The sequence below is a fragment of the Danio rerio genome, chromosome 16, assembly GCF_052040795.2.
Source record: "Danio rerio strain M-AB ecotype USA chromosome 16, GRCz13ab, whole genome shotgun sequence".
NCBI lineage: Eukaryota > Metazoa > Chordata > Actinopteri > Cypriniformes > Danionidae > Danio > Danio rerio.
Genome location: NC_141036.1, coordinates 58,955,001 through 58,978,272, shown reverse-complemented (window position 1 = coordinate 58,978,272; position 23,272 = coordinate 58,955,001). Strand labels below are relative to the sequence as shown.

General features: G+C 37.0%; 2 protein-coding genes across 47 annotated transcripts in view; both read right to left on the bottom strand.

The window, feature by feature from the left end:
* The window catches only part of kif13a (kinesin family member 13A), a 118,579-nt gene extending 103,458 nt beyond the window's left edge, over positions 1-15,121 (bottom strand). For 18 of the 46 annotated variants that reach the window (XR_015512037.1, XM_087287940.1, XM_087287941.1 and 15 more), the window contains exons 1-2: positions 14,802-15,121; positions 14,359-14,454 (exon numbers count right to left, since the gene is read on the bottom strand). Coding sequence is in view for 28 of the 46 variants with exons in the window: in XM_087287901.1 (XP_087144027.1) it covers positions 14,359-14,382 (24 nt within the window). In the remaining 18 variants the exon portion in view is untranslated. The remainder of the gene's footprint in view (positions 1-14,358; positions 14,455-14,801) is intronic. The other 28 variants (XM_087287894.1, XM_087287902.1, XM_087287896.1 and 25 more) reach the window with 3 other exon arrangements.
* smpd5 (sphingomyelin phosphodiesterase 5) overlaps positions 1-23,272 on the bottom strand; it is a 706,732-nt gene that overhangs the window by 192,888 nt on the left and 490,572 nt on the right. The gene's annotated exons all lie outside the window — the stretch shown is intronic.

The following is a 23,272-nucleotide window of genomic DNA, read 5'->3' as shown; positions in this document are numbered from 1 at the left end:
AAATTAAACAGGCCTGTCTCTGGAAAACAAAACAATTTAAAAACTTCTTAAAAAATATTATTGAAATGACAGAGACAAAATTAAGGAACAATTTAGGTAAAGGTGCAAAAAAATAAGCTTTCTATTCAATTGAATTTAACAGTAAGAGCTTAAGGCTTTGCTTGGTCACTTGCGTTTTTTGTGTGCAAAAAAAAAATCCACATTTCCAGGTATTTAATTCATATTTAATTAAATTCATTTAGAGATATCTCGAATTACAATTGTGACTAGTCAAAACTCATTTAGAGATATCTGCAAATATTTTTCAATGGCAGTCAATGAAGGAATATGACTAGTAATAAATATCTCCAATCTGATTTCGTACTAGTACAATTGTAATTGCAGATATCTCTAATTGTCATTCTGACTAGTCGAATTATAATTATGACTAGTCAAAATATAATTAGAGATATCTATAAATATATTTATGGATAGTCAGAACAAAGGTTTAAATGCTAAAATGGTTTGCCATACGCGCGCGTCTATCATATGCCCTCTGTAGTAACAGCTCACGGTGAGCTCACGTCAAGTGTGATTTTGCGGCCGCAAATACATCATTATATAAAGACAGAATGATATTTTAGGGTGAATTGTGCCTTATAAATACAGTCTGTGACTCTTTCAACACCATGAGGAGGTATCCCTGTCGCTGTGCAAAGTATGTAAATCACTGTGAAGACTTTAAAACTTAGGATGTTTGACCCAGTATGCGTGTCAAAAAGCGGACGAGTCTAAAGCAATGACTGTACAACCGAACTGTTGCCAGACGTCTGATTTTGAGAGGATGGGCCATCCTCTATTTCAGCTTCACTCATCTTGGTCTGCTAACATTACTGCTGCTGCAATCTGAACTTACGTGCGACAGCAGGTGGAACGTAGCTCACGTGAGAACAGCTCAACTAATAAGTGAAAACGGACGTCATATCGTAAATCAAATCGTCATAACGCCACGATGCATTGTGACATTTTTGCATCGCAATAAATCGTACAACGATAAATCGTTACACCCCTAGTGATATACGTTTTTGGTGTCGTAGGATCGCTTTTGATCTAAAACGCCGTTTAAAAACTAAAACACACTAGTGTAAACGGGGCCTAAGAGGCATCAGAAACAGATTCCCGAGCCACCTCAGCTGACTTCTCTTGATGTGGAGGAGCAGCAGCTCTACACCAAGCTCCTCTCGGGTGTCAAAGCTCTTCACCCCGTCTATAAGAGTGCGCCCTGCCATCCTGCGAAGGAAACTCATTTCAGCCGCTTGTATCCGAGATCTTGTCCTTTCAGTCATGACCCAAAGCTCATGACCATAGGTGTGAGTAGGAAGGTATATTGACCAGAAAATGCAGAGCTTTGCCTTTCAACTTTTTTTTTTCTGCATACTTTACAAATGTTACAAAGTGTGTGCAATGGTAAAGCGTAAACACTGAACAATCAAAGCGAACTTTAATGTGTGAATAATAATGATGCAGTAAAAATCAAACTCTACAAGCAAAATAAATGATGATCATCAACTCTGAGCTTTAAGTAAAGGAACTAACCTTACAAAACTAAAACACTGCAACAATACAGCAACAAAACACAAGTACTGCAGTCGTTTTTTAACAGTAAAGATCTGTGCTACTAGAAATATTCCCAGATTTGGCACCCAACACGACACCTTTCTCTCCTGTTACCATCAAATACTTTCACAGATTCATATTTCCAACTTCAAGAAGCTCAAAGAATGGAAACGTGACTCCAGAAATGCCCCCAAGTCACGTCTCAGTCCAATTATAAAGCGAGCTCAACGCAAAACATACCACGAGAGCTTAAGAAGACATGAGACTATTAATCCTGCTGGGATGAAAATCACAGGACCAACAATCCTGCTTCATTTACACTAAAACCCTGATCAACATAAAGAGCTGCTTATAGTACTGCTGATGGCTGCTGAACGCTTGATTCTGATTGGCTGATGAGCATTCTGTCAGATAAACACACAGCTAAAGTAGTTCCGGCAGGTTTTGAGCGCAATACAGCTCCATATCAGAGTGATAAAGTCATCACCGAATCACCACCTCCAGGAGTGCATTATTTTCTAACAACTCATCATTGCATCATCAATTATTGCTTACTAAGCATAACTAATGAAGATGCATCCACCTGTAAGCATGCAGAAAAAAACGGCATTGAACTAAAAGGAATTACATCCAATTAAACCCACCCAACACTTGACTGAATGTCTAATCTGCTTTCCATGAGTCTGGCCTGGAGCTCTTCTGACATATAAACCATAAACCGTGACATGCATCAGCCGTGAACAGGAGCCGCGGGGAAAGTCTGGGGTTTTCTAAACTGATGTAATCAGTCTGGGAGGTGTAACCTTCCTGATGCTTTATTACCGCACTGGAAGAACAAACGCATGGCATTTATGATACACCTAGAGCTGTGGAGATTGTTATAAATCAATCTACAGCAACTTCACATCTCAAATCTCTGACTGAATATCATGCAATTTCGTTTTTCCTGACTTGAGCATATGCAAATGCAGAACAAAGAGTCAAATTAAAACAAAAACTCATAATTGCAAGATTTAAAGTAAGAATTAAAAAATAAAACAACAACAAAAAAAATTGCAAAAAAATCTCAGAATTTGGAAAAAAAAAAACTTTTTATTTATTAATAATGTCATTTTATTCATCTTATTATTATTGTTGTGTGTATATATATATATATATATATATATATATATATATATATATATATATATATATATATATATATATATATACACGAGCAATATCACATGAGCGTTGTGCCCCCACCAGTGCCGATATACAGCCATATCGCACTGCTACGAGTGCAATATTGCGTTTATACAACAGTTTGACGGCATAATTTTGTATATATAAACAAAATCACACATGGAGAGTCTCAAAAACCCTTTTGTATGAGGAACTACTTTCTTCCGGATTCAAATCATAAGCTGACAGTTAAACAGCTGAGCGTGCATTTTTAAACTTTAGATCTTTAGTGTCTACTTTTCGCTGGGTGTATGTGGGCGGAGTAATACACAAAGGGTAAAGAGGCTGTAGGAGTTCTGATATTGCAGAATATCGCACGGCTATCAGCCAATCAGATTTGAGAAACAGACAGAACTGTTGTGTGTGTATATATATATATATATATATATATATATATATATATATATATATATATATATATATATATATATATATATATATATATATATATTTGTGTTTTTGCCCTAAATAATGCTTGCAATAATTTATAATTGTACTGTTAGATTCAGAGAGGGAGCAAATGTGCTAGTTTTGTTTTCTGCTGATAGATGGAACAGTTGATGTCTTACTGATTCTTTATATTTAATGCTGTAACTCTGACTAAGTCTAAAGTTATTATTGCAAGATTTAAAGTAAGTATTCCAAATTAAGAAAGAAAACAACAACAAAAACACATTGCAATTTCAGAAGCGGGAGAAAAAAAGAAAGAATTTTAAAAAGTAAACTCAGAATTAGGAGAAAAGAGAAATTATGACATTTAAACTCAGATTTAAAAGGAAAAAAGTAGGAATTGTGAGATTAAAACTTCAAATTAGGAGAAAAAAAATCTGAATTTTAAAATGTAAACTCATATGGCTTATTTTTTCTTTTAATTATAACAAAAAAATTAGGAGTGCATCATACAAAAAAAAAAATCATATAGCAAATTGCAATGATCTTTTAGTTATTTTATCCTGTGCCTGAAATAAACCACACAATCCAGATCCAATATTCTTACTAGGCTTGGGCGGTATTACGGTATTATGGTATACCGCGGGATCTAAAAATAGCAACGGTGTCAATTTCAACACCGTTATCCCGTCATAAAATATTGAATATGAAATTTTATTTCTTTGTTTCAACTTCCAAGAGGCCTATAGTCTACGTTTGTTACGAATAAATTATGTTAAAACATATAAATGACACATTTTGAAAAAAAAAGCAAAAGAGCTGTGTGCGTGTGCACATTTGTATAATGTCGGGTTGTAAACGGGTTCGGGCTTTATAAAGCTGTCAATCAAAATATACTTGTCGGGCTCAAGCCCCATTGGGCCTAACTTTTATGGCCTGATTCAGCTCTCTTCATTCCCGCTGCTGTACCGCAGGAGCCGACTAGATTTCTTGTAGTGCGGGAGTAAATTTCCAAATAAATCACGGGAGTGGCGGAATCTCTGGTGTAACTTGAAAGTGAGCGAGCAATGCTCTCTATGTGTGTGTGTATGTGTGTGTGTGTGTGTGTGTGTGTGTGTGTGTGTGTGTGTGTGTGAGAATAAGGTATCAAAAATTTGGATACCGCCCAAGCCAAATTCTTACAAAACCTAATAGCACTCATTCATGAAATAAATTACATTGATGTGTAAAATTAGTTGCATTTACGCATCAGTCTATGACAGTTTATACAACACCAATTTGTTTAATTATTTAATCTACATTTAATCAGCTCATACATTTACAAGTGATTTTTGACACTGCCAGCTCAAAATGTCACTGTCAGGAATTTGCATTGAGTCACGTATCGCGTATTTCTGGGTAACTGGTCATCTAATAGCACTAAATACCAGTTAATAGCAGCAGTGAAGCTAATGTGCCGATTAATAGCTCAAACACTGAGATCTAATTACCCATATTTGAGTTCATCATTGCATGAACAAGGCAGGAATGCTGGGACTAACATGCATGAAAAAAGCGCTACACCTTTATTTATGAATACAGGCATTAAAACATAAATGTCCAACAACGTTTCAAGCATTCAGTAGATTTTAGGTGAGCTTTAAAGTTATGTAAAGTTATTGCAACTAATGCTTCAATACAAATTGTAAATCTACTGCTTAAGAGAATTAACTCCTTTAAGAATTTCATTTTTAATTGGCTATATTTGAGCTAATTATTGCATGAATAATGCTATAGTCTACTTTGACATGATTGATAATTATTAGGTACACCTGTCCAACTGCTTGTTAATGCAAATTTTTAATCAGCCAATCAGATGGCTGCAACTCAATGCATTTAGGCATGTAGACATGGTCAAGACGATCTGCTGCAGTTCAAACTGAGCACCAGAATGGGGAAGAAAGGGGATTTAAGTGACTTTGAACGTGGCATGGTTGTTGGTTCCAGACGGGCTGCTCTGAGTATTTGAGAAACTGCTGATCTACTGGGATTTACACGCACAACCATCTCTAGGGTATACAGAAAATGCTCTGACAAAGAGGAAATATCCAGTGAGCGGCAGTTCTGTAGGCACAAATGCCTTGTTGATGAGGTCAGAGGAGAATGGCCAGACTGGTTCCAGCTGATAGAAAGGCAACAGTAACTCAAATAAGCACTCGTTACAACCGAGCTCTGCAGAAGAGCATCTCTGAACACACAACACGTCCAACCTTGAGGCGGATGGGCTACAGCAGCAGAAGACCTAAGAACAGGAAACTGAGGCTACAATTCACACAGACTCACCAAAACTGGACAATAGAAGATTGGAGAAACGTTGCTGCTCTGATGAGTCTCTATTTCTGCTGATACATTGAGATGGTCGGGTCAGAATTTGGCCTCAACAGCATGAAAGCATGGATCCATCCTGCCTTGTATCAGTGGTTCAGGCTGCTGCTGATGGTGTAATGGTGTGGGGGAGATTCTCTACACTTTGGGTCCATTAGTACCAATTGAGCATCATCGCCACAGCCTACCTGAGTATTGTTGCTGACCATGTCCATCCCTTTATGAGCACAGTGTCTCCATCTTCTGATGGCTACTTCCAGCAAGATAACGCACCATGTCATGAAGCTCAATCATCTCAGACTGGTTTCTTGAACATGACGATGAGTTCGCTGTACTCAAATGGCCTCCACAGTCACCAGAGCTCAATCCATTAGAGCACCTTTGGGATTTAGTGGAACGGGAGGTTGGCATCATGGATGTGCAGCCGACAAATCTGCAGCAACTGTGTGATGCTATCATGTCAATATGGAGCAAAATCTCTGAGGAATATTTCCAGTAGCTTGTTGAATCTCTGCCAGGAAAGATTAAGGCAGTTCTGTATGCAAAAGGGGTCCAACCCGGTACTAGTAAGGTATACCTAATATAGTGGCCAGTGAGTGAGTTTTCAGTTTTCTCTATGGGATCACACACTAATAATCTTCTCCATCTTTCCAGCAAACGCGTTCTCTCTCTCTGTCTCTCTCTGACTGTAAAACTGAATATAATGCTCTTCAGCGTTTCCTCCGGCTGCTATTTCCAGCTAGTTTTTTTTATTGTTCTCCATTTCACATGCTCACAAGTGTAAGACGAGATCTTGCTTACCTGTACGTTTCTACCTGCCTGATGAAGCGCCAGCGACTGCATTAAAACATCTGATATCTGACCCTGGACCACACAAACACACGGTAAAAACAGCAGCGATTTCAACCCGGTAAAAATCTGTAACCTGCACTGGAAAAATAAAACTGTCCAAAAATTCATTAATTTTCCTTCAGCTTAGTCCCTTTATTCATCAGCAGAATGAACCGCCAACTATTCCTGAATATGTTTTACGCAGTGGCTGCCCTTCCAGCCGCAACCCAGTACTGGGAAACACCCATACACACTCATTGACACACACACTCATTCACTACAGTCAATTTAGTTCATCAATTCCCCTGTAGAGCATGTGTTTGGACTGTTGGGGAAACCGAAGCACCCAGAGGAAACCCACACCAACATGGGGAGAACATGCAAACTCTACACAGAAATGCCAACTGACCCAGCCGGGACTCAAACCAGCAACCTTCTTGCTGTGAGGCCACAGTGCTAACCACTGGGTCACTGTGTCATTCCATATCCATAAATTATTTAACATATTTTGTGATTAAACATGGGTTGGTATAAAATTCTGACGGTAAGATAACCTTAAAGACAAAATTAAAGATAACCTTAAACTACCTTAATTAAAGACAGGCTTAAAGATAAAAATATGATGGTTAATTCTGATAATTCGGCCGTCTTCAACTGTGTATATCTACAGTAGGATATTAACGTGATCTTTACTCAATACTGATTTTTTACGTGTTGTTTTGACCCATACTACTGAATGTATTTTGGGCTATTCACAAAAATACACAAATGCAACGGTTTTAAGTCACATATCGTCAACCAGATTCTCTAAGCTTGAGGCAAGACAGACTGAGAGGATCATGAGATTCAGCAGCGTGTGATGCACTGAAGGGCTGCCATTGAACAAAGGCAACAAGCAACGGTTTACTATGAAGACTGGATTGCTTTTAGTGCATTGATTAAGTAAAACACATGTAACAAGGAGAAAGTTTGATGAAATAAAACAAATGCCGACACATTTCGGCTTTTAAAAGGAGCACAGTCTCATTTAAATTTAAAGAGACAGTCACCAAAATGCCACAATTAGGATCAAAGTCTAAAGGGTCAGATTCAGAGAGTGGTATTTTGAGCTTAAACTTCACACACGCACACGCACACACACACACACACACTAGAGACATCAGAGACACATTTTACATTTTGTAAAAATGGTAGAATAAACATGTAGGGCTGCACGATTCTGGCTATAATGTGAATTACAAATTTTTTTTTTGCTTAAAATTGAGATCACGATTATTTCTCACGATTCTTTAGATGTAAAATAAAGGTTAATATGAGCAGGCTTTTATTATTGTTCATTCTCAAACATATCATCATCTTGGAATTATCAGGTTCTCTCTGCGTTCTGAATGAGTGCAAGATTTATTTTAAACTCTTAAAATGTAAACAATAAGTTGTGATTTAATATGTCAATAACAAAATTGACAAAAATGTCAGAACCTTATAATTCTAAAGTGATGATATGGTAAAACAATAGTAATATTAGGCCTGTGTGGAGCTCTACTGGTGCTTAAAATGCTTAATTTTGTACAGTCATTATGGAGGACTTGAACAGACTTTCAACATGTCCTGTTTGTTAATTCACTGTAAAATGATGACATCAGAATACAACTATTCATAATTATAAAGTTGAATTATTATGTTTAAGACATGTGCTTGTCATCTGTCATTGTCAGCATTATTAGACATTTGTTTTCACTGGTAAAATTTTTGCATTATTCATTCATTCATTCATTTTCTTGTCGGCTTAATCCCTTTATTAATCTGGGGTCGCCACAGCGGAATGAACCACCAACTTATCCAGCAGCCCTTCCAGCTGCAACCCATCTCTGGGAAACATCCAAGCACACTCATTCACACTCATACACTACGGACAATTTAATGCTTTTGCACCCTCTGCTTTAGCCTTTGCGTCTGGTCATTAATATAGAGCCCTATATGGTTAAAAATCTATTCTCCTAAGAAGAAAATGAATGAGTTTTTACTCTACTACCCCTCTCTATTTTTATTCATACTAAAGCCAAACTAGAATCCTGCAAAATTATTATTCTGCTGTCACAAATCAAATCAGATTTTCACTGAATTTTAATTAGTAGCAGGTCATGCTGATAAACCGGGCTGAACTGCATTAGCTGATTGCTACAGTGCGATCTGGCAATAAACACAAGTGCAGCTTTCACTTCTATTAGCGCTAGACTTCACCAACAGCACAAAACTCAAGCTTTTGTTCCCTAAATATCAACATCAGCCATTGTACGATCCAAACTTCCTAACCTCTGCTATTAATAGAGCCAACTCATATATGGGTCAGAGGTGAAGCATCCCATTTTGGTGTCTGCAGGCATTACATTAAGACAATAGAAAGCAGAGTAAATAGAAGCTTACTGTCTGCTTTACGGCTTCAGATATGCTGAAATATGCATTAAATATTTCAGAATTTAGAAAAACTGATGTATTTTAAAGACAAATCAAGTTTTTTTGGCGATACAGATACTACTATTGGTCTATATTATACAGTACTAGCTAGTTTCTTTTTCTATCCGTTACATTAAACTTAGTTTACATTAATAAACATTCAAACTGCTGACATTTTAAGAGGCATAAGTTCTTTCATTTTCTTTCGGCTTAGTCTCTATTCATCAGCGGTCACCACAGTGGAATGAACCGTCAACCAGCTGCTAGCTCTCTGCAGATCTCACATGGTCGCCCACTGAAGCCAAGCAGGGCTGCAGGGATGGGAGACCACATGGGAAAGCTAGGTTGCCTCCGGAAGTGGTGTTAGTGAGGCCAGCAGGGGGCGCTCAACCTGCGACCTGTGTGGGTCCTAATGTCCCAGTATAGTGACAGGGACACTATACTGCTCTTACTGTGTCTTTCGGATGAGACCGAGGTCCCGACTTTCTGTGGTTGTTAAAAATCCCAGGATGTCCTTCAAAAAGAGTAGGGGTTTAACCCCGGCATCCTGGCCAAATCTGCCCACTGGCCTCTGTCCATCATGGCCTCCTAACCCTCCCCATATCCCAATTGGCTTCATCACTGTCTCCTCTCCACCAATCAGCTGGTGTGTGGTGTGCGGTCTGGCGCAAAATAGCTGCCGTCGTGTCATCCAGGTGGATGCTGCACACTGGTGGTGGATGAGGAGATTCCCGCCTATGTGTAAGCGCTTTGAGTGTCCAGAAAAGAGCTAGATAAATGTAAGGAATTATTATTATTATTATTATCCAGCATATGTTTTTACGCAGCGGATGCCCTTCCAGCTGCAACCCAGTAATGGGAAACACCCATAAACACAAACACACAGACACTCATACACTACGGCCAATTTAGTTCTCCAATTCCCCTATAGTGCATGTGTTTGGACTGTGGGGGAAACCAGAGCACCAGGAGGAAACCCACACCAACACCCAACAGAAATGTCAACTGACTCAGCCGGGGCTCAATCTAGAGACCTTCTTGCTGTAAGGCCACAGTGCTAACCACTGAGCCATTAACTTTTAATCACTGCAAACTACTACTTACTTTACTTACTTTGAGTTTTGTCTTGTTTCTAGTTCAAATATCCACGCAAAATAATCTTGTGCTCACTTTGAAATAGTCCATTGTCCGATTATTTTGCTTAATTTAAAGGGCCATGTAACCCCCTCGTTTCAGCAGGGTGTTTTTACACCTCTACTTTGGAAAAAGTCAGAAAAGTGGGCGTGTCCAGCTCTGTTTAGGGGGGAGTGTCGGAGGAACTAAAGTGGGATGGTGTGGGAGTGTCTATTTGGGCACGCGCGAGTTTCAGTCAAAATACACACACAGGAGAAAGTGATGGTGTTTAACCTACATGGACATCTGTAGTCGAATTATTTGCCAAATTATTAAATGGTGGACTTTAACTGCAGTTTGGCTCTTTCATTCAGGGAATTCATTCATGCCCCTCGCGACAAACGAGATATTTGATTCGAGGAGCTGCTCTAAGCGTGTATTTTTCATGCAATGTTTGATACCGCACGGCGAATGAGAGAAAAAAAAACTCTGCATTTCCCAGAAACATAGATGCACACGGCAGGTAGCGTCAGAAAGCCGCGTGTGTTATTCCAGTCACAAAATGCGGTGCTAACATGTTTGCACTCAGTGCAATAGTTAACTTAATTCGATACGAACAAACTGAATAAACAAAGAGCACTGGTCGCTCACTTACCAAATCTGTAGAGACAGGACAATCACCAGCAACTAGAGCCGCGTCTTTATGAAGAGGAGACTAACATTACAAGCGAATCCGGGGGGCTGTTCCAGAAAGCAGGTTATGTGACATACCCGGGTAAGTTTGAGAGTAAGTAGGTGGATAACCTCAACTTTGGTTCCAAAATCGGAGGTAACTTCTGGGTATGTTAAGTAGCCATAGCAACTTACTCTCTGAAGATAACCTGCTCCGGAGCAGGTTATGTTCAGAGAGTAAGTTGCTATGTTTCAGAGTTTGTCTGTTTCAGAGAGTTTACTGAGCATTGCGTGCTCTTTTGATGGGAATATTTATGGATGTGGACACACAGATACAAGTTTTTTCGTTGTGAGAGGGTTATAAGTGCATAGTTTTTTTCATAACCAAATTCATAAAGTTAATGTATTTAACAAACCTTTTTGAAATCAAATGTGACAAACCGCGGGTCTGCACTTACCATAAAAAACATTCAGTGCAGCTCTTTGTATTCGCGTCAGGGCATTTTAAGCAACTGTACAATGTGGCAGCATGACCTCCTGTACAGTACGCCTGGCACTGAACTGCTTTTTACACTTTTGTACAGTTCCTTGGTTATACATTACTGCGTATCATTACACAGCTGATTCAGAGCACGGGAGTAGCGTAGTGGACAGTGCGTCGATAAAGAACAATGGAGCGCACAACGGAGCGAGTTCGAATCTAACTTACGGATCTTGTGTTTTTTCTCTCCTTCTGCACCCTCACATTTTTCTGTATAATATTATAAGTGGCAGCTTTGTCTTTTGTAGGAAAATATATCTTTAATTTAATATGTAGGACGTCGTTCTTATGTATACATTCACGCACACACACCTACATGTTTTAATATAATATTTTTTTCAGGGTTTCTAAATGCTATTGTGTGCATTAATTGCAGCCGATTTTAAAGCTCCATCAGTCACTAAAGGACACTGATAATATAAAATGTGTCCAAAGTATAAGTGTGCAGGTACAACTTAATTTTCTATCCTTAATCTTTTGGTGTTTCAACTATTAAACTCATTACTGCTTCCACTTACCAGCTCATCACACACCCCACCTCATCACTATGTTGAGGCTAAATGGCTGATTTTCAGGAAGTAGTGATTCAAGTGTATAACACAAATATAGTAAAAAAAAAAACTATAAAGCAAATGTTGCTTAACACAATGTTTATTTTTATTATATTTGTATTATAAAATAGAATCATTACTGAGCACTACATTGTTACTTGCTGGAGGACAAAAGATACCCTTTTCTGCCTTGATGACACGTACCTGCAGCCTGACCCAGAGGAAATCTCAGTGACCCAAGCAGACAAAACAGATGGAAGAGTGCTTAGAAAATATAATTACTCAAAAAACTATGTTTAATCAAATAGTTTGGTCTGTTCATTTCTTCATTTCCTGAAATAAAATGAATGATTTTTTACATACACCATTCAACGTGTAACATATTTTTCATATTTCTCACCTTAAGGTGATGCTCATGTGACTTTATCTTTGAAGATGGACCTTATACAGCTACTTTAGAATTTAAATATGTAGATAAAAGATTTTGTGATCCAAGAGTAATATTCAAATATGGAAAAGTGCAGAAAATTCTTACACTGCTTGTTAGTTGAGGCAGAAGGAACTTCGTCTACATGCAAAATAAAAAGAACCTAAAGCTATCTGACAACAATCACTTACAACAGTGACAGAGTGTGTGGTTTAAGTCAAAAACTCAACCACTGATGAGCCTTTATTATAGGACACAGCAGTTAGACAGGCCTCTTTCTATTAGCTGCATGTCAGAAAGAATATTCTAGAGTGTTAAACAAATAGCTCCAGTAATTAAATATTACCTTTTTCAAGAATGTTTCTGTGTTTAATTGACTTTGGACAGAGTTCTAGCTCCAGAAAGATTACAATTTCTATAAGCCTTATTAGTCAATACACATATTGTGGGCTTAAGAAATTAATGGCAAGAAAAATAAATGCATGAATGGTTACACAACATACTCAAAAAGGATGTTAAAGAGTAGTTTAATTTATCATTACAATAAAATGGAGGGTGGCATGTGTAATTTAATGAACTAATAAATTTTCTTATTATTTATTTTTTATTTTCTTATCTATTTCTTATTCTATATTTCTTTCCTTCGTTGAAGCAGATGTGTAATCTCTGTGTTTAAAACCTCCAGCTTCGCCTCTGTAAAGTGCGTTGCCCTTTTTTTCTCACCGTGACTTTCTATGGTGACTCGTGAATTCGGCGATCTACTGAAAATGCCTTCAGGTGTGTGCCGTGCACGCGCATTAACCCGCGGTTATCTTCAGGAGGTTGATTTAACTAACTCTTGTCACCTGTTTTGGAACCAACATACTCGCGGTAAGCAGGTTTTGGGTAAATCAACCGAGAGTTTAGGTTTTAGCAGATGGTAAGTTAACCCAGCTTTCTGGAATACCCCCCGGATCTCAGCGTTTGCAGATGAGAACAGCTCTCAGGTAAACAATAATCCTCCTTAGACACGTAAGTTATTGTTGTCGAGCGTCGCGTACACTGTTAATCCACACGTAACTCCAGCTGAGCTCTCACAGAGAGAAAATGAAAACGAAACTGAACTGCAGCAAACTATAAAAGCAACACTTAACGCTTGTTTTGCCAACACAACGTGGCGTCTCTGTTGTCTAAACACTGTGACAGTAATGAATATTAATGAAGTTGCACAATAGAGCGCGCTGATTGGTTTGAACCAAGCCTTACTCATGCATTAATGCAGCACACTGTAAGATGTAATAAGACTCACTCTGGCACAGACGTCCAGTCTGCACGCTGGAATACACGCTATTATCTCATGGCCGTGACGCAGCTTCAAAAATTCATTTCAAACAGGAAGTACGAATTTGCTTGAAATAACGCAAAAACAACCAATTTACACTTTTTAGTGAAATATAGGTGTCCTAATAGTGTTTTTAGCAGTGTGGGACACATATACCACTGTCAACAGCTCAACACATGTGTTCTGGTGTTTCGTGACCCTTTAATAAAAAACTTACTTAATTTTGACTTATTTATAAAACCAAGACAATATAATATTTTTTGGTATTCTAGAAAATGCTTAAAGAATATCTAAAAACAAGACAAAAGAATCCAAGCAAGCAAATCATTTTTTGCACTGAAGCTTATGCAAATTATGCATGACAGTCATTTCTCTTCTCATACACTGCTTAAGTAAACAAGACCCATATTAAAGCACCAAAACAAAAATCAACAATCAGTATATTACACAGTTATTGCATGCAAAACCTCTCTGACCCATATAGGAGTAGGCGTATTATGGCAACCCCTTCTCTAGTTACTGCCAATGATAGTTTGAGAGCACGACTTGCTAAATGCACCAGCAATGCATAACATGAAGACTCGACTGTACGGCATCTCGAACTCCAGCACTGCTGAAAACACGAGGCCTGTCCAGGAATTTCACAGCAGCAGCAGAATAAGTTCCCCAGCACATGAGCACGCCCAAAATACAGGCCCTGCATGTACTTCTGACAAGAGCCCAAAACATCTTAAATTCTGCATCGGAACACCATCATGCAGAAACACACACGCAGGACATTTGCGGAGAGCTCAAAACTGACTGCTCACATGTAGATCAAGCAGAAACTCATGTCAGATTGATAGGAGGCTTAACATGATGGTGTGGGAGAAACTGTACCTGCTTTCTCCTTTTGCATTGGAGGGCGGCGGGTGCAGAACGGTCTGATTGTCCTCCATCTCAACCACACATTTAGTGTTGAGCTCAATCTCTGCAAAGCCAAAACAAACAATAAAAGTTGTTAAAACTTGCTTAAAAGTTGCTATAAAACAGGAATGCATTACAATATCTGAACCATACACTTAAATTACTACACAAACTATTTATTTAAAACCGCAATTCTTGAGATGTCTGTGGGACAACTTAATTATTTCATGTTTAATCCACTTTAAATGTGTAAAAGCTGTTCAAGTGAGTGAATCGGCTTGCGTTTGGACAACATGAAGGATTTATGTGGAGCCTGGCGTTTTTTATAACAGTGTGGCAACTTATTCTACCTAATAAACTTTTATTTTTGTAAATATATTGCGTTTTATATTTATTGTTAATCTTTCTTACCTCTGCGGTTCATCGGTCGAACCCGGACGGCCACTTTTACCTTCGTATCCGACATTTTTGTGCAGTTTTCGGGGCGTTGAAGTGTTGCAGAAAGCCGCTAGCTGCTAGCCGAATAAAAACATGAAAGTCCCCGCAAAGTCTCCGAGGTGTTTGTACCCTGGTAAAACCGTGCAAGAGTCCATACCCGAGCAGAAAGCGCGGTCCGGGATGGTTAGCGGTGATCCGGGCTGAATGTGGCGGCTCTACAGGCTCCTCCGCCCGGGGAAGAGCAGCTCCTCTCCGCCTGCCAGCAGCATCCAGACCGCCATCTTCCGCCGACTGACCCCAAAAACACACAGCAGAAAAAAACACTGCATGAATATGCATGAAAGAACAGGCTTTCAGAAGCGGCAGATCAACCTGATGAAGCTCCTACAGGCCCATTAAAATCATTGGTCATCATTGAAGAGGAGGAGAAATGGAGAATGAGGCTGTAAATTACAAAACAGGAGAGTTTGAGTCGAAATATCCAAACATTCTCAAATCTAGAAGACAAGCACAATTGTTGTCTTGTTTTCAAGGGTAAAAAGGAGACATTTCACTTGTCTTAAGGGAAAACTCATTTCATTTTAACCCTTTTTAATGAAAACAAGTCAGGAGGAGAAGAAATGGAGAACAAGGCAATACATTTAGGCTCACACTGCAAAAAAGTGATTTTTTTTTTGTCTGTTTTTTATTCAAAATGTCCAAACATTATTAAATCTAAAATACAAATGAAATAGTCGTGTTTTTAGTTAAAAATATCTATAAAAAAACAAAGGAAACTGCTTGTTTTAAGGAAAATTTTACTTAATTTTAACTTTAATTTTCTGTGTAGATTCACTCTGCAAACAATATGTTTTTCACTTGTTTTTAGCCGAAATAAGTAAAAATGTTCTTTATTAGGGGATAAAAAAGTTAAAATGTCAAAATGTTGTTAGTTTTAAAGAAAAATTCACTTCATTTAAACCTTTTTAAATAAAAAACAAGACAAGAGGAGGACGAGAAATAGAGACGAAAGCAATAAATGGAGACTCGCACTATAAATGAGTTAGTTTTTGTCTTGCTATGATATTCGATATGTGCAAATATAAATAGAAGACTAGTAAAAATAGAGGTCTTGTTTTCAGAAGTTAAACAATATAACTTGTTTAGGGAAATAAGACAAGACAAGAGCAGAAATGGAGAATGTGCCATCTTCCGGCGACTGACCCCAAAAACACACAGCAGAAAAAAACACTGCATGAATATGCATGAAAGAAGCTTTCAGAAGCAGCAGATCAACCTGATGAAGCTCCTACAGGCCCATTAAAATCACTGAGGAGGAGGAAAAATGGAGAATGAGGCTGTAAATTACAAAACAGGAGAGTTTTAGTCAAAATGTCCAAACATTCTCAAATCTAGAAGACATGTACAATTGTTGTCTTGTTTTCAAGGGTAAAAAGGAGACATTTCACTTGTCTTAAGGGAAAACTCACTTCATTTTAACCTTTTTTAATGAAAACAAGTCAGGAGGGGAAGAAATGGAGAACAAGGCAATACATTTAGGCTCACACTCCAAAAAAGTGATTTTTTGTCTTTTTTTTTTATTCAAAATGTCCAAACATTATTAAATCTAAAAGCCAATTAAAATAGTCGTGTTTTTGGTAAAAAAATATCTATAAAAAAACAAAGGAAACTGCTTGTTTTAAGGAAAATTTCACTTAATTTTAACTTTAAACTTCTGTGTAGATTCACACTGCAAAAAAAATATGTTTTTCACTTGTTTTTAGCTGAAATAAGTACAAATATTCTTTATTAAGGGATAAAAGGTTAAAATGTCAAAATTTTGTAAGTTTTAAGGAAAAATTCACTTCTTTTTTTAAATAAAAAACAAGACAAGAGGAGGACGAGAAATAGAGACGAAAGCAATAAATGCAAACATAAATAGAAGACAAGTAAAAATTGTTGTCTTGTTTTCAGAAGTTAAAAATCTTGTTTTAGGGAAATAAGACAAGACAAAGGAGAAATGTAGAATGAACCATCTTCTGCCGACTGACCCCAAAAACACACAGCAATCTGCATGAAGGAACAGGCTTTCAGCAGCAGCAGATCAACCTGATGAAGCTCCTACAGGCTGATTAAAATCATTGAAGAGGAGGAAAAATGGAGAATGAGGCTAAACAGTTACTCACACTGCAAAAAACTAGTTTTTAGTTGAAATATCTAATCATTCTTAAATCTAGAAGACAAGTACAACTGGTAAAAAAAAAAGAAAAAAGGGGAACAAGACACATTTTGCTTGTTTTAAGGGAAAACCCGCTTCATTTTAACATCTTTTAATGAAAACAAGAGGAGAAATAGGGAACTAGGCAATACATTTAGACTCACACTACAAATGAGTGAGTTTCGTCTTGCTTTTAGTCAAAATGTCCAAACATTTTTAAAACTTTAACACAATTTAAAATAATCTTGTTTTCAGAAGTTAGAAATATATTAATAACAAATGAAATTGATAGTTTTAGGGACAAATTCACTTTATTTTAACTTTAAACTTGTGTGCAGATTCACACGGCATAATAGAGGTTTTGTCTTGTTTTTAGTCTAAATAGATATTAAAAATTGTTTTCTTATTTTCAAGAGTGAAAAAAGTCCAAATGTCAAAATGTTGGTTGTTTTGAGGAAAGAAAGCGCTTCATTTAAATATTTCTAAAGAAAACAAGACAAGAGGAGAAATAGAATGAGGCAATAAATGTAGGGTCACACTACAAATAATAGAGCTTTTGTCTTTTTATTGTTGTTGAAATGCGCAAACATTCTTAAACAGAAGGCGAGAAAATATTTTTTTGTTTTCAGAAGTAGAAAAAAAAAATGTAAATCACTTGTTTAGAAAATAAAAACCATTTAATTTTAAAATGTAATTTTTAAAAATGTTTAACTAAAACAAGACAGGAGAGGGGGCGAGGCAGTGGCGCAGTAGGTAGTGCTGACGCCTCACAGCAAGAAGGTCGCTGGTTCGAACCTCGGCTCAGTTGGCGTTTCTGTGTGGAGTTTGCATGTTCTCCATGGGTTTCCTCCGGGTGCTCCGGTTTCCCCCACAGTCCAAAGACATGCGGTACAGGTGAATTGGGTAGGCTAAATTGTCCGTAGTGTTCGAGTGTTCGAGTGTGTGTGTGTGTGTGTGTGTGTGAATGTGTGTGTGGATGTTTCCCAGAGATGGGTTGAGGCTGAAAGGGCATCAGCTGCGTAAAAAAAAAAACTTGCTGGATAAGTTGGCGGTTCATTCCGCTGTGGCGACCCCGGATTAATAAAGGGACTAAGCCGACAAAAAAAAAGAATGAATGAATGAAGACAGGAGAAGAAGAAATTGCGAATGAGGTATTTTCCGCCAACTAACCCCAAAAACACACAACAGACAGAAAAACACTGCATGTGCATGAAAGAAGAGGCTTTCAGAAACAGCAGATCAACCATGAAGCTCCTACAGGCCCATTAAAATCACTGGTCATCATTGAAGAGGAGGAGAAATGGAGATTGAATTTACTCACACTGCAAAACACAAGAGTTTTAGTCAAAATATCCAAACATTCTTAAATAGATAGAAGACAAGCACAATTGTTATAAAGAAAAGACACATTTAGTTTGTTTTAAAGAAAAACTTAATTAATTATTATAATAATTATTAGTTAGTTAATTTTAACCTTTTTAATGAAAACAAAAGGAGAAATAGAGAATGAGACAATACATTTGGGCTCACAATACAAAAAAGTGAGTTTTTGTTTTGCTTTTAGTCAAAATGTCCAAACATTCTTAAATCTAGAAGACAAGTACAATTGTTGTCTTGTTTTCAGGGGTAAAACACACATTTTGCTTGTTTAAAGCAAAACCCCATTTAATTTCAACCTTTTTTTTCTGAAAACAAGAGGAGAAATAGAGAATGAGGCAATAATGTATACTCACACTACACATGAGTGAGTTTTTGTCTTGCTTTTAGTCAAAATGTCCAAACATTTTTAAAACTTAAAGATAATTAGGAAGTCTTGTTTTCAGAAGTTAAAAATTGTATAAAAGAACAAATAAAATTGCTTGTTTTAAGGGAAAATTCACTTCATTTTAACTTTAAACTTCTGTGTAGATTCACACTGCCAAAAAGGTTTTGTTAAGGTTAAAAATAGTTGTCTTTATTTCATAATTTAGCTTCTTTTGTGGAAAAACTAACTTAGTTTGAACCCTTTTTTAATAAAAAAACAAGACAAGAGGAGGAGAAATAAAAACAGAGACAATAAATGAAGATTCACACTGCAAATAAAGAGTTTTTGTCTTGCTTATAGTCGAAATTTCCAAACATTCTTAAATCTATAGAAGACGAGTACAATTGTCTTGTTTTAAGAAGATAAAAATCATTTAATTTTAACTTTTTAATGAAAACAAAACAGGAGAAGGAGAACGAGAATGAGGCATCCTGCGCCAACTGACCCTGAAAAAACACTGCATGGATATGCATAAAGGAACAGGCTTTCAGCAGCAGCAGCAGATCAACCTGATGAAGCTCCTACAGGCCCATTAAAATCACTGGTCATCATTGAAGAGGAGGAGAAAAGGAGAATAAATTTACTCACACTGCAAAAATGAGAATTTTATTCGAAATGTCTAGAGGACAAATACAATTGTCTTGTGAAAAAACTGAAATGCAGCTTTTTTTAGAAAAAAAACCCCATTTCATTTTAACTTCTTTAATGAAAACAAAACAAAAGGAGAAATAGAGAAAGAGGCAATACATTTTAAAAGAGGAATTAGACGAAATGTTTAAACATTCTTAAATCTAGAAGGCATTTAACATTGTCATCTTGTTTTTAGAAGTGAAAATAAACAAAAACCAGCTTGTTTTAAGACAAAATATACAAACTTTCCTAATGTCTAGGCTACAATAAAAAAATGATTCATTAGATTTGCGAATTTTTTTTTAAGGTGAGTGGTTGCAAACCATTTTGTATAGGTGGAGTTTAAACAAACTAAATTTAGTAATGTTCAACTTCACTTGTTTGTTTAAATTCAGCTAGAATAAATTGCTTGCAACAATTTGCAATGAACCATTTTCCTTTTTTTTGTTAACAACTTTTTATTGAGTTTTTCAGGAAACAATATAAAACAGAAAAAAAAACAATTGTATATTTAAAACCCACTCCCACCCATCCCACCCCTGGTAGACTTCAAAAGTATAAAATAATAATAATAATAATAATAATAAATAAATAAATAAATAAACAAATCAAATAATTTTACAAAGGAATTTTACAAAGACTTCAAAAAGGATGACACAACATCAAAGGCTGAACGCCATATACTGACAGTTTTCATATTAGCACCATACAGGAAGTTGAGAGTTCCATCGAGAGAATGTCCAACAAATAAACAGTCCAGGTTCGTCTGTCCATGGTATGAGGAGGATTCCAGCGGTTGACCAGCAATTTTTTTGCTGCTGTGAGAGCTTTGTTGCAATGAACCATTTTCTTCAGTGTAAAGACAAATAAAGGATTATTGACAAGAGGAGGAGGAGAAATTGAAAACGAGACATTAAGTTTATGCAAAAAAATGGGATTTTTTTTAGACAAATTGTCCAAATAGAAAACAAGGCAATAGGCTCCGGGGTGGGGTGGTTGGGAAGAATACGTCTCCCTCACTTAGAGACAGAACATTTAGAAACAGGTGATTCATAATAAAATCATCATGACATCTTGGATCTCATTCAGCGGTTCCCCACTTTTAAAATGTCCACTACGCCCCTGGACTCCCACAACAAAAAAACATTTAGTTTTTATCCTGTTTTTAGTCGAAATGGTCAAACATTCTTAAATCTAGAAGATGAGTAAAAAAATGAGTGTCTTGTTTTTAGGGATAAAAAAGGTTGTTTATTTATTTTTTGGCTTGTTTTAAGGAAAACTTTAGCAAATAAAATTTCAAGAACAAAACAATTTTTAACATGAAAATGCTAAATGGATATTTTCATTAGAAACAAAAAACAAAACTTCCAAAAATGTATAGATTATATACAGTATACAGAACAGAAAAAAAATCTACATTTCCGAAAAAACATGTATTAAAAAGTTAAAGTAATATTAACCCAACCTAAAATAAATCAATAATAAATTGAAATATTTAATTTCATTTTCCTTCAGGTTAGTCCCTTTATTCATCAGGGGTCACCACAGTGCAATGAACCGCCAATTTATCCAGCCTATGTTTTACACAGCGGATGCCCTTCTAGCTGCAACCCAGTACTGGGAAACACCCACATACACTCATTCACACACACTCATACACTACGGCCAACTTAGTTCATCAATTCCCCTATAGCGCATGTGTTTGGACTGTGGAGGAACACGAGGAGAACAACTGGCCCAGCTGGGACTCGAACCAGCGACCTTCAAGGAAATAAAAGACTTAAGGAGGTTCAAAAAAGCAATCAAAAGATGGTTGTTTGATGAGAATAATTAGCTAGCATGGTGGACGAGGATGATTTATTCTATATCTTACTTGATTGTGAATATTGTTGCAGCTGGAAGGCCATCCACTGCATAAAACATATGCTGGGTAAGTTGATGGTTCATTCCGCTGTGGACACCTAATTAATAGAGGGACTAAGCCAAAAAGAAAAATGAATGAATGAATGAATGTATCTTGTTTTGTGGAGGTGGAGGTACTGTTTGTTTTATGCATCATCTGTATTTTGTAGCCATACTTTGTTTTATTTAACAGCGAGGACCGCAATGGAAACAAGCTCAGGGCTTTATTGTGTTTTATCCTCCACAGTTTTTATTTCAAAATGTATGGGATACTTGTGTTTCTGTACAGCTTGTCTAAAATCCGTCAAATAAAACTCAATTCAATTCTTGCTGTGAGGCCACAGTGCTGCTAACCACTGCTGAGATATACAAATCAATGCTGAAAGAGGTCTACAACATTTTACAGCACAGGACGTTATAGACTTTTATACAGTAGAAAAAAGCTGAACAATCCATCCGTTTACATTTTGAAAGAACGTTTTAAGCATTTTCTACATCCTTCTTCCTCCGCTGTACGCAGCTCCAGCACGAGCACTGAGTGATTCTTAATGCACAGATTCTGTCATGACGGTGCAGCACATTAATGTGATTTTCTCTAGAGAAAGTGCGTGTCTCATGTTCACTGTCGGCGTGAGAAGTGCTTTATAACATGCTGTGACCACAATCTCAGTCTGCTCGGATCAAGCTAAATGGAGCAGAGTGGATTATGGGATTCCCCGGGGGTTGCTTTAATCCCGGTGGATTAAACATTCAACAATTGAACACAAAATTAATGCACGTCATTTTTAAAAAAGCAAACACCTAGTTTAAGCTGCATGGGGTGTACACTGATTTTAAATGATTAAATGTTGAAAATATACATGAATAGTCAGCTTTTGTACACATTTTCCCACCGTATTAGGCTTTAGTACTTTTATGAATGTATGATAATTGTATACATGACAGTTTATGAACATGCATATATAATTATAGCCTTTATATTTAAACATATCCACATATTTGTAACTCTAATGCTTAACATTCTCTGTTTTTTGCAATATTTTTGAATATGTGTTGTATATATGATACATATACGACTTTATATATTGATGCATGTGGAATCCAAACAACCTGTATGTCATATAAGTGATTTGGTTTATATTATTTTAGGATATTGGGGATAAATTAGTGTATTTGCATTTCAAAAGTATATGAATGGACACTTTGATTATTATTGAACATGCACATTCATATATATCAAGTGATGATTAACAGAGCGAGTACATTTTTCACAGTATTTCCCTAATATTGTGTTGTACTTTGGAGGAAATATATCATAACATATTATAGATAGATGGATAGAATGATTGATAGAATGATAGACAGACAGACAGACGGACGGACGGATGGATGGGTAGGTAGATAGGTGGACGGACAGACAGACAGACAGACAGACAGACAGACAGACAGACAGACAGACAGACAGACAGACAGACAGACAGACAGACAGATAGATAGATAGATAGATAGATAGATAGATAGATAGATAGATAGATAGATAGATAGATAGGTGGATGCGTGGATGCGTGGATGGGTGGATGGATGGATGGATGGGTGGATGGGGGGGTGGGTAGGTAGGTAGATAGATGGATGGATGGATAGATGGATGATGGATGGATGAATGGGGGGTGGGTAGGTAGGTAGATAGATAGATAGATAGATAGATAGATAGATAGATAGATAGATAGATAGATAGATGGATGGATGGATGGATGGATGGATGGATGGATGGATGGATGGATGGATGGATGGGGTAGGTAGGTGGATGGATGGATGGATGGATGGATGGATAGATAGAGATAGAGAGATAGATTTATGGATGGATGGATGGATGGATATGTGGGTGGATGGATGGATGGATGGATGGATGAA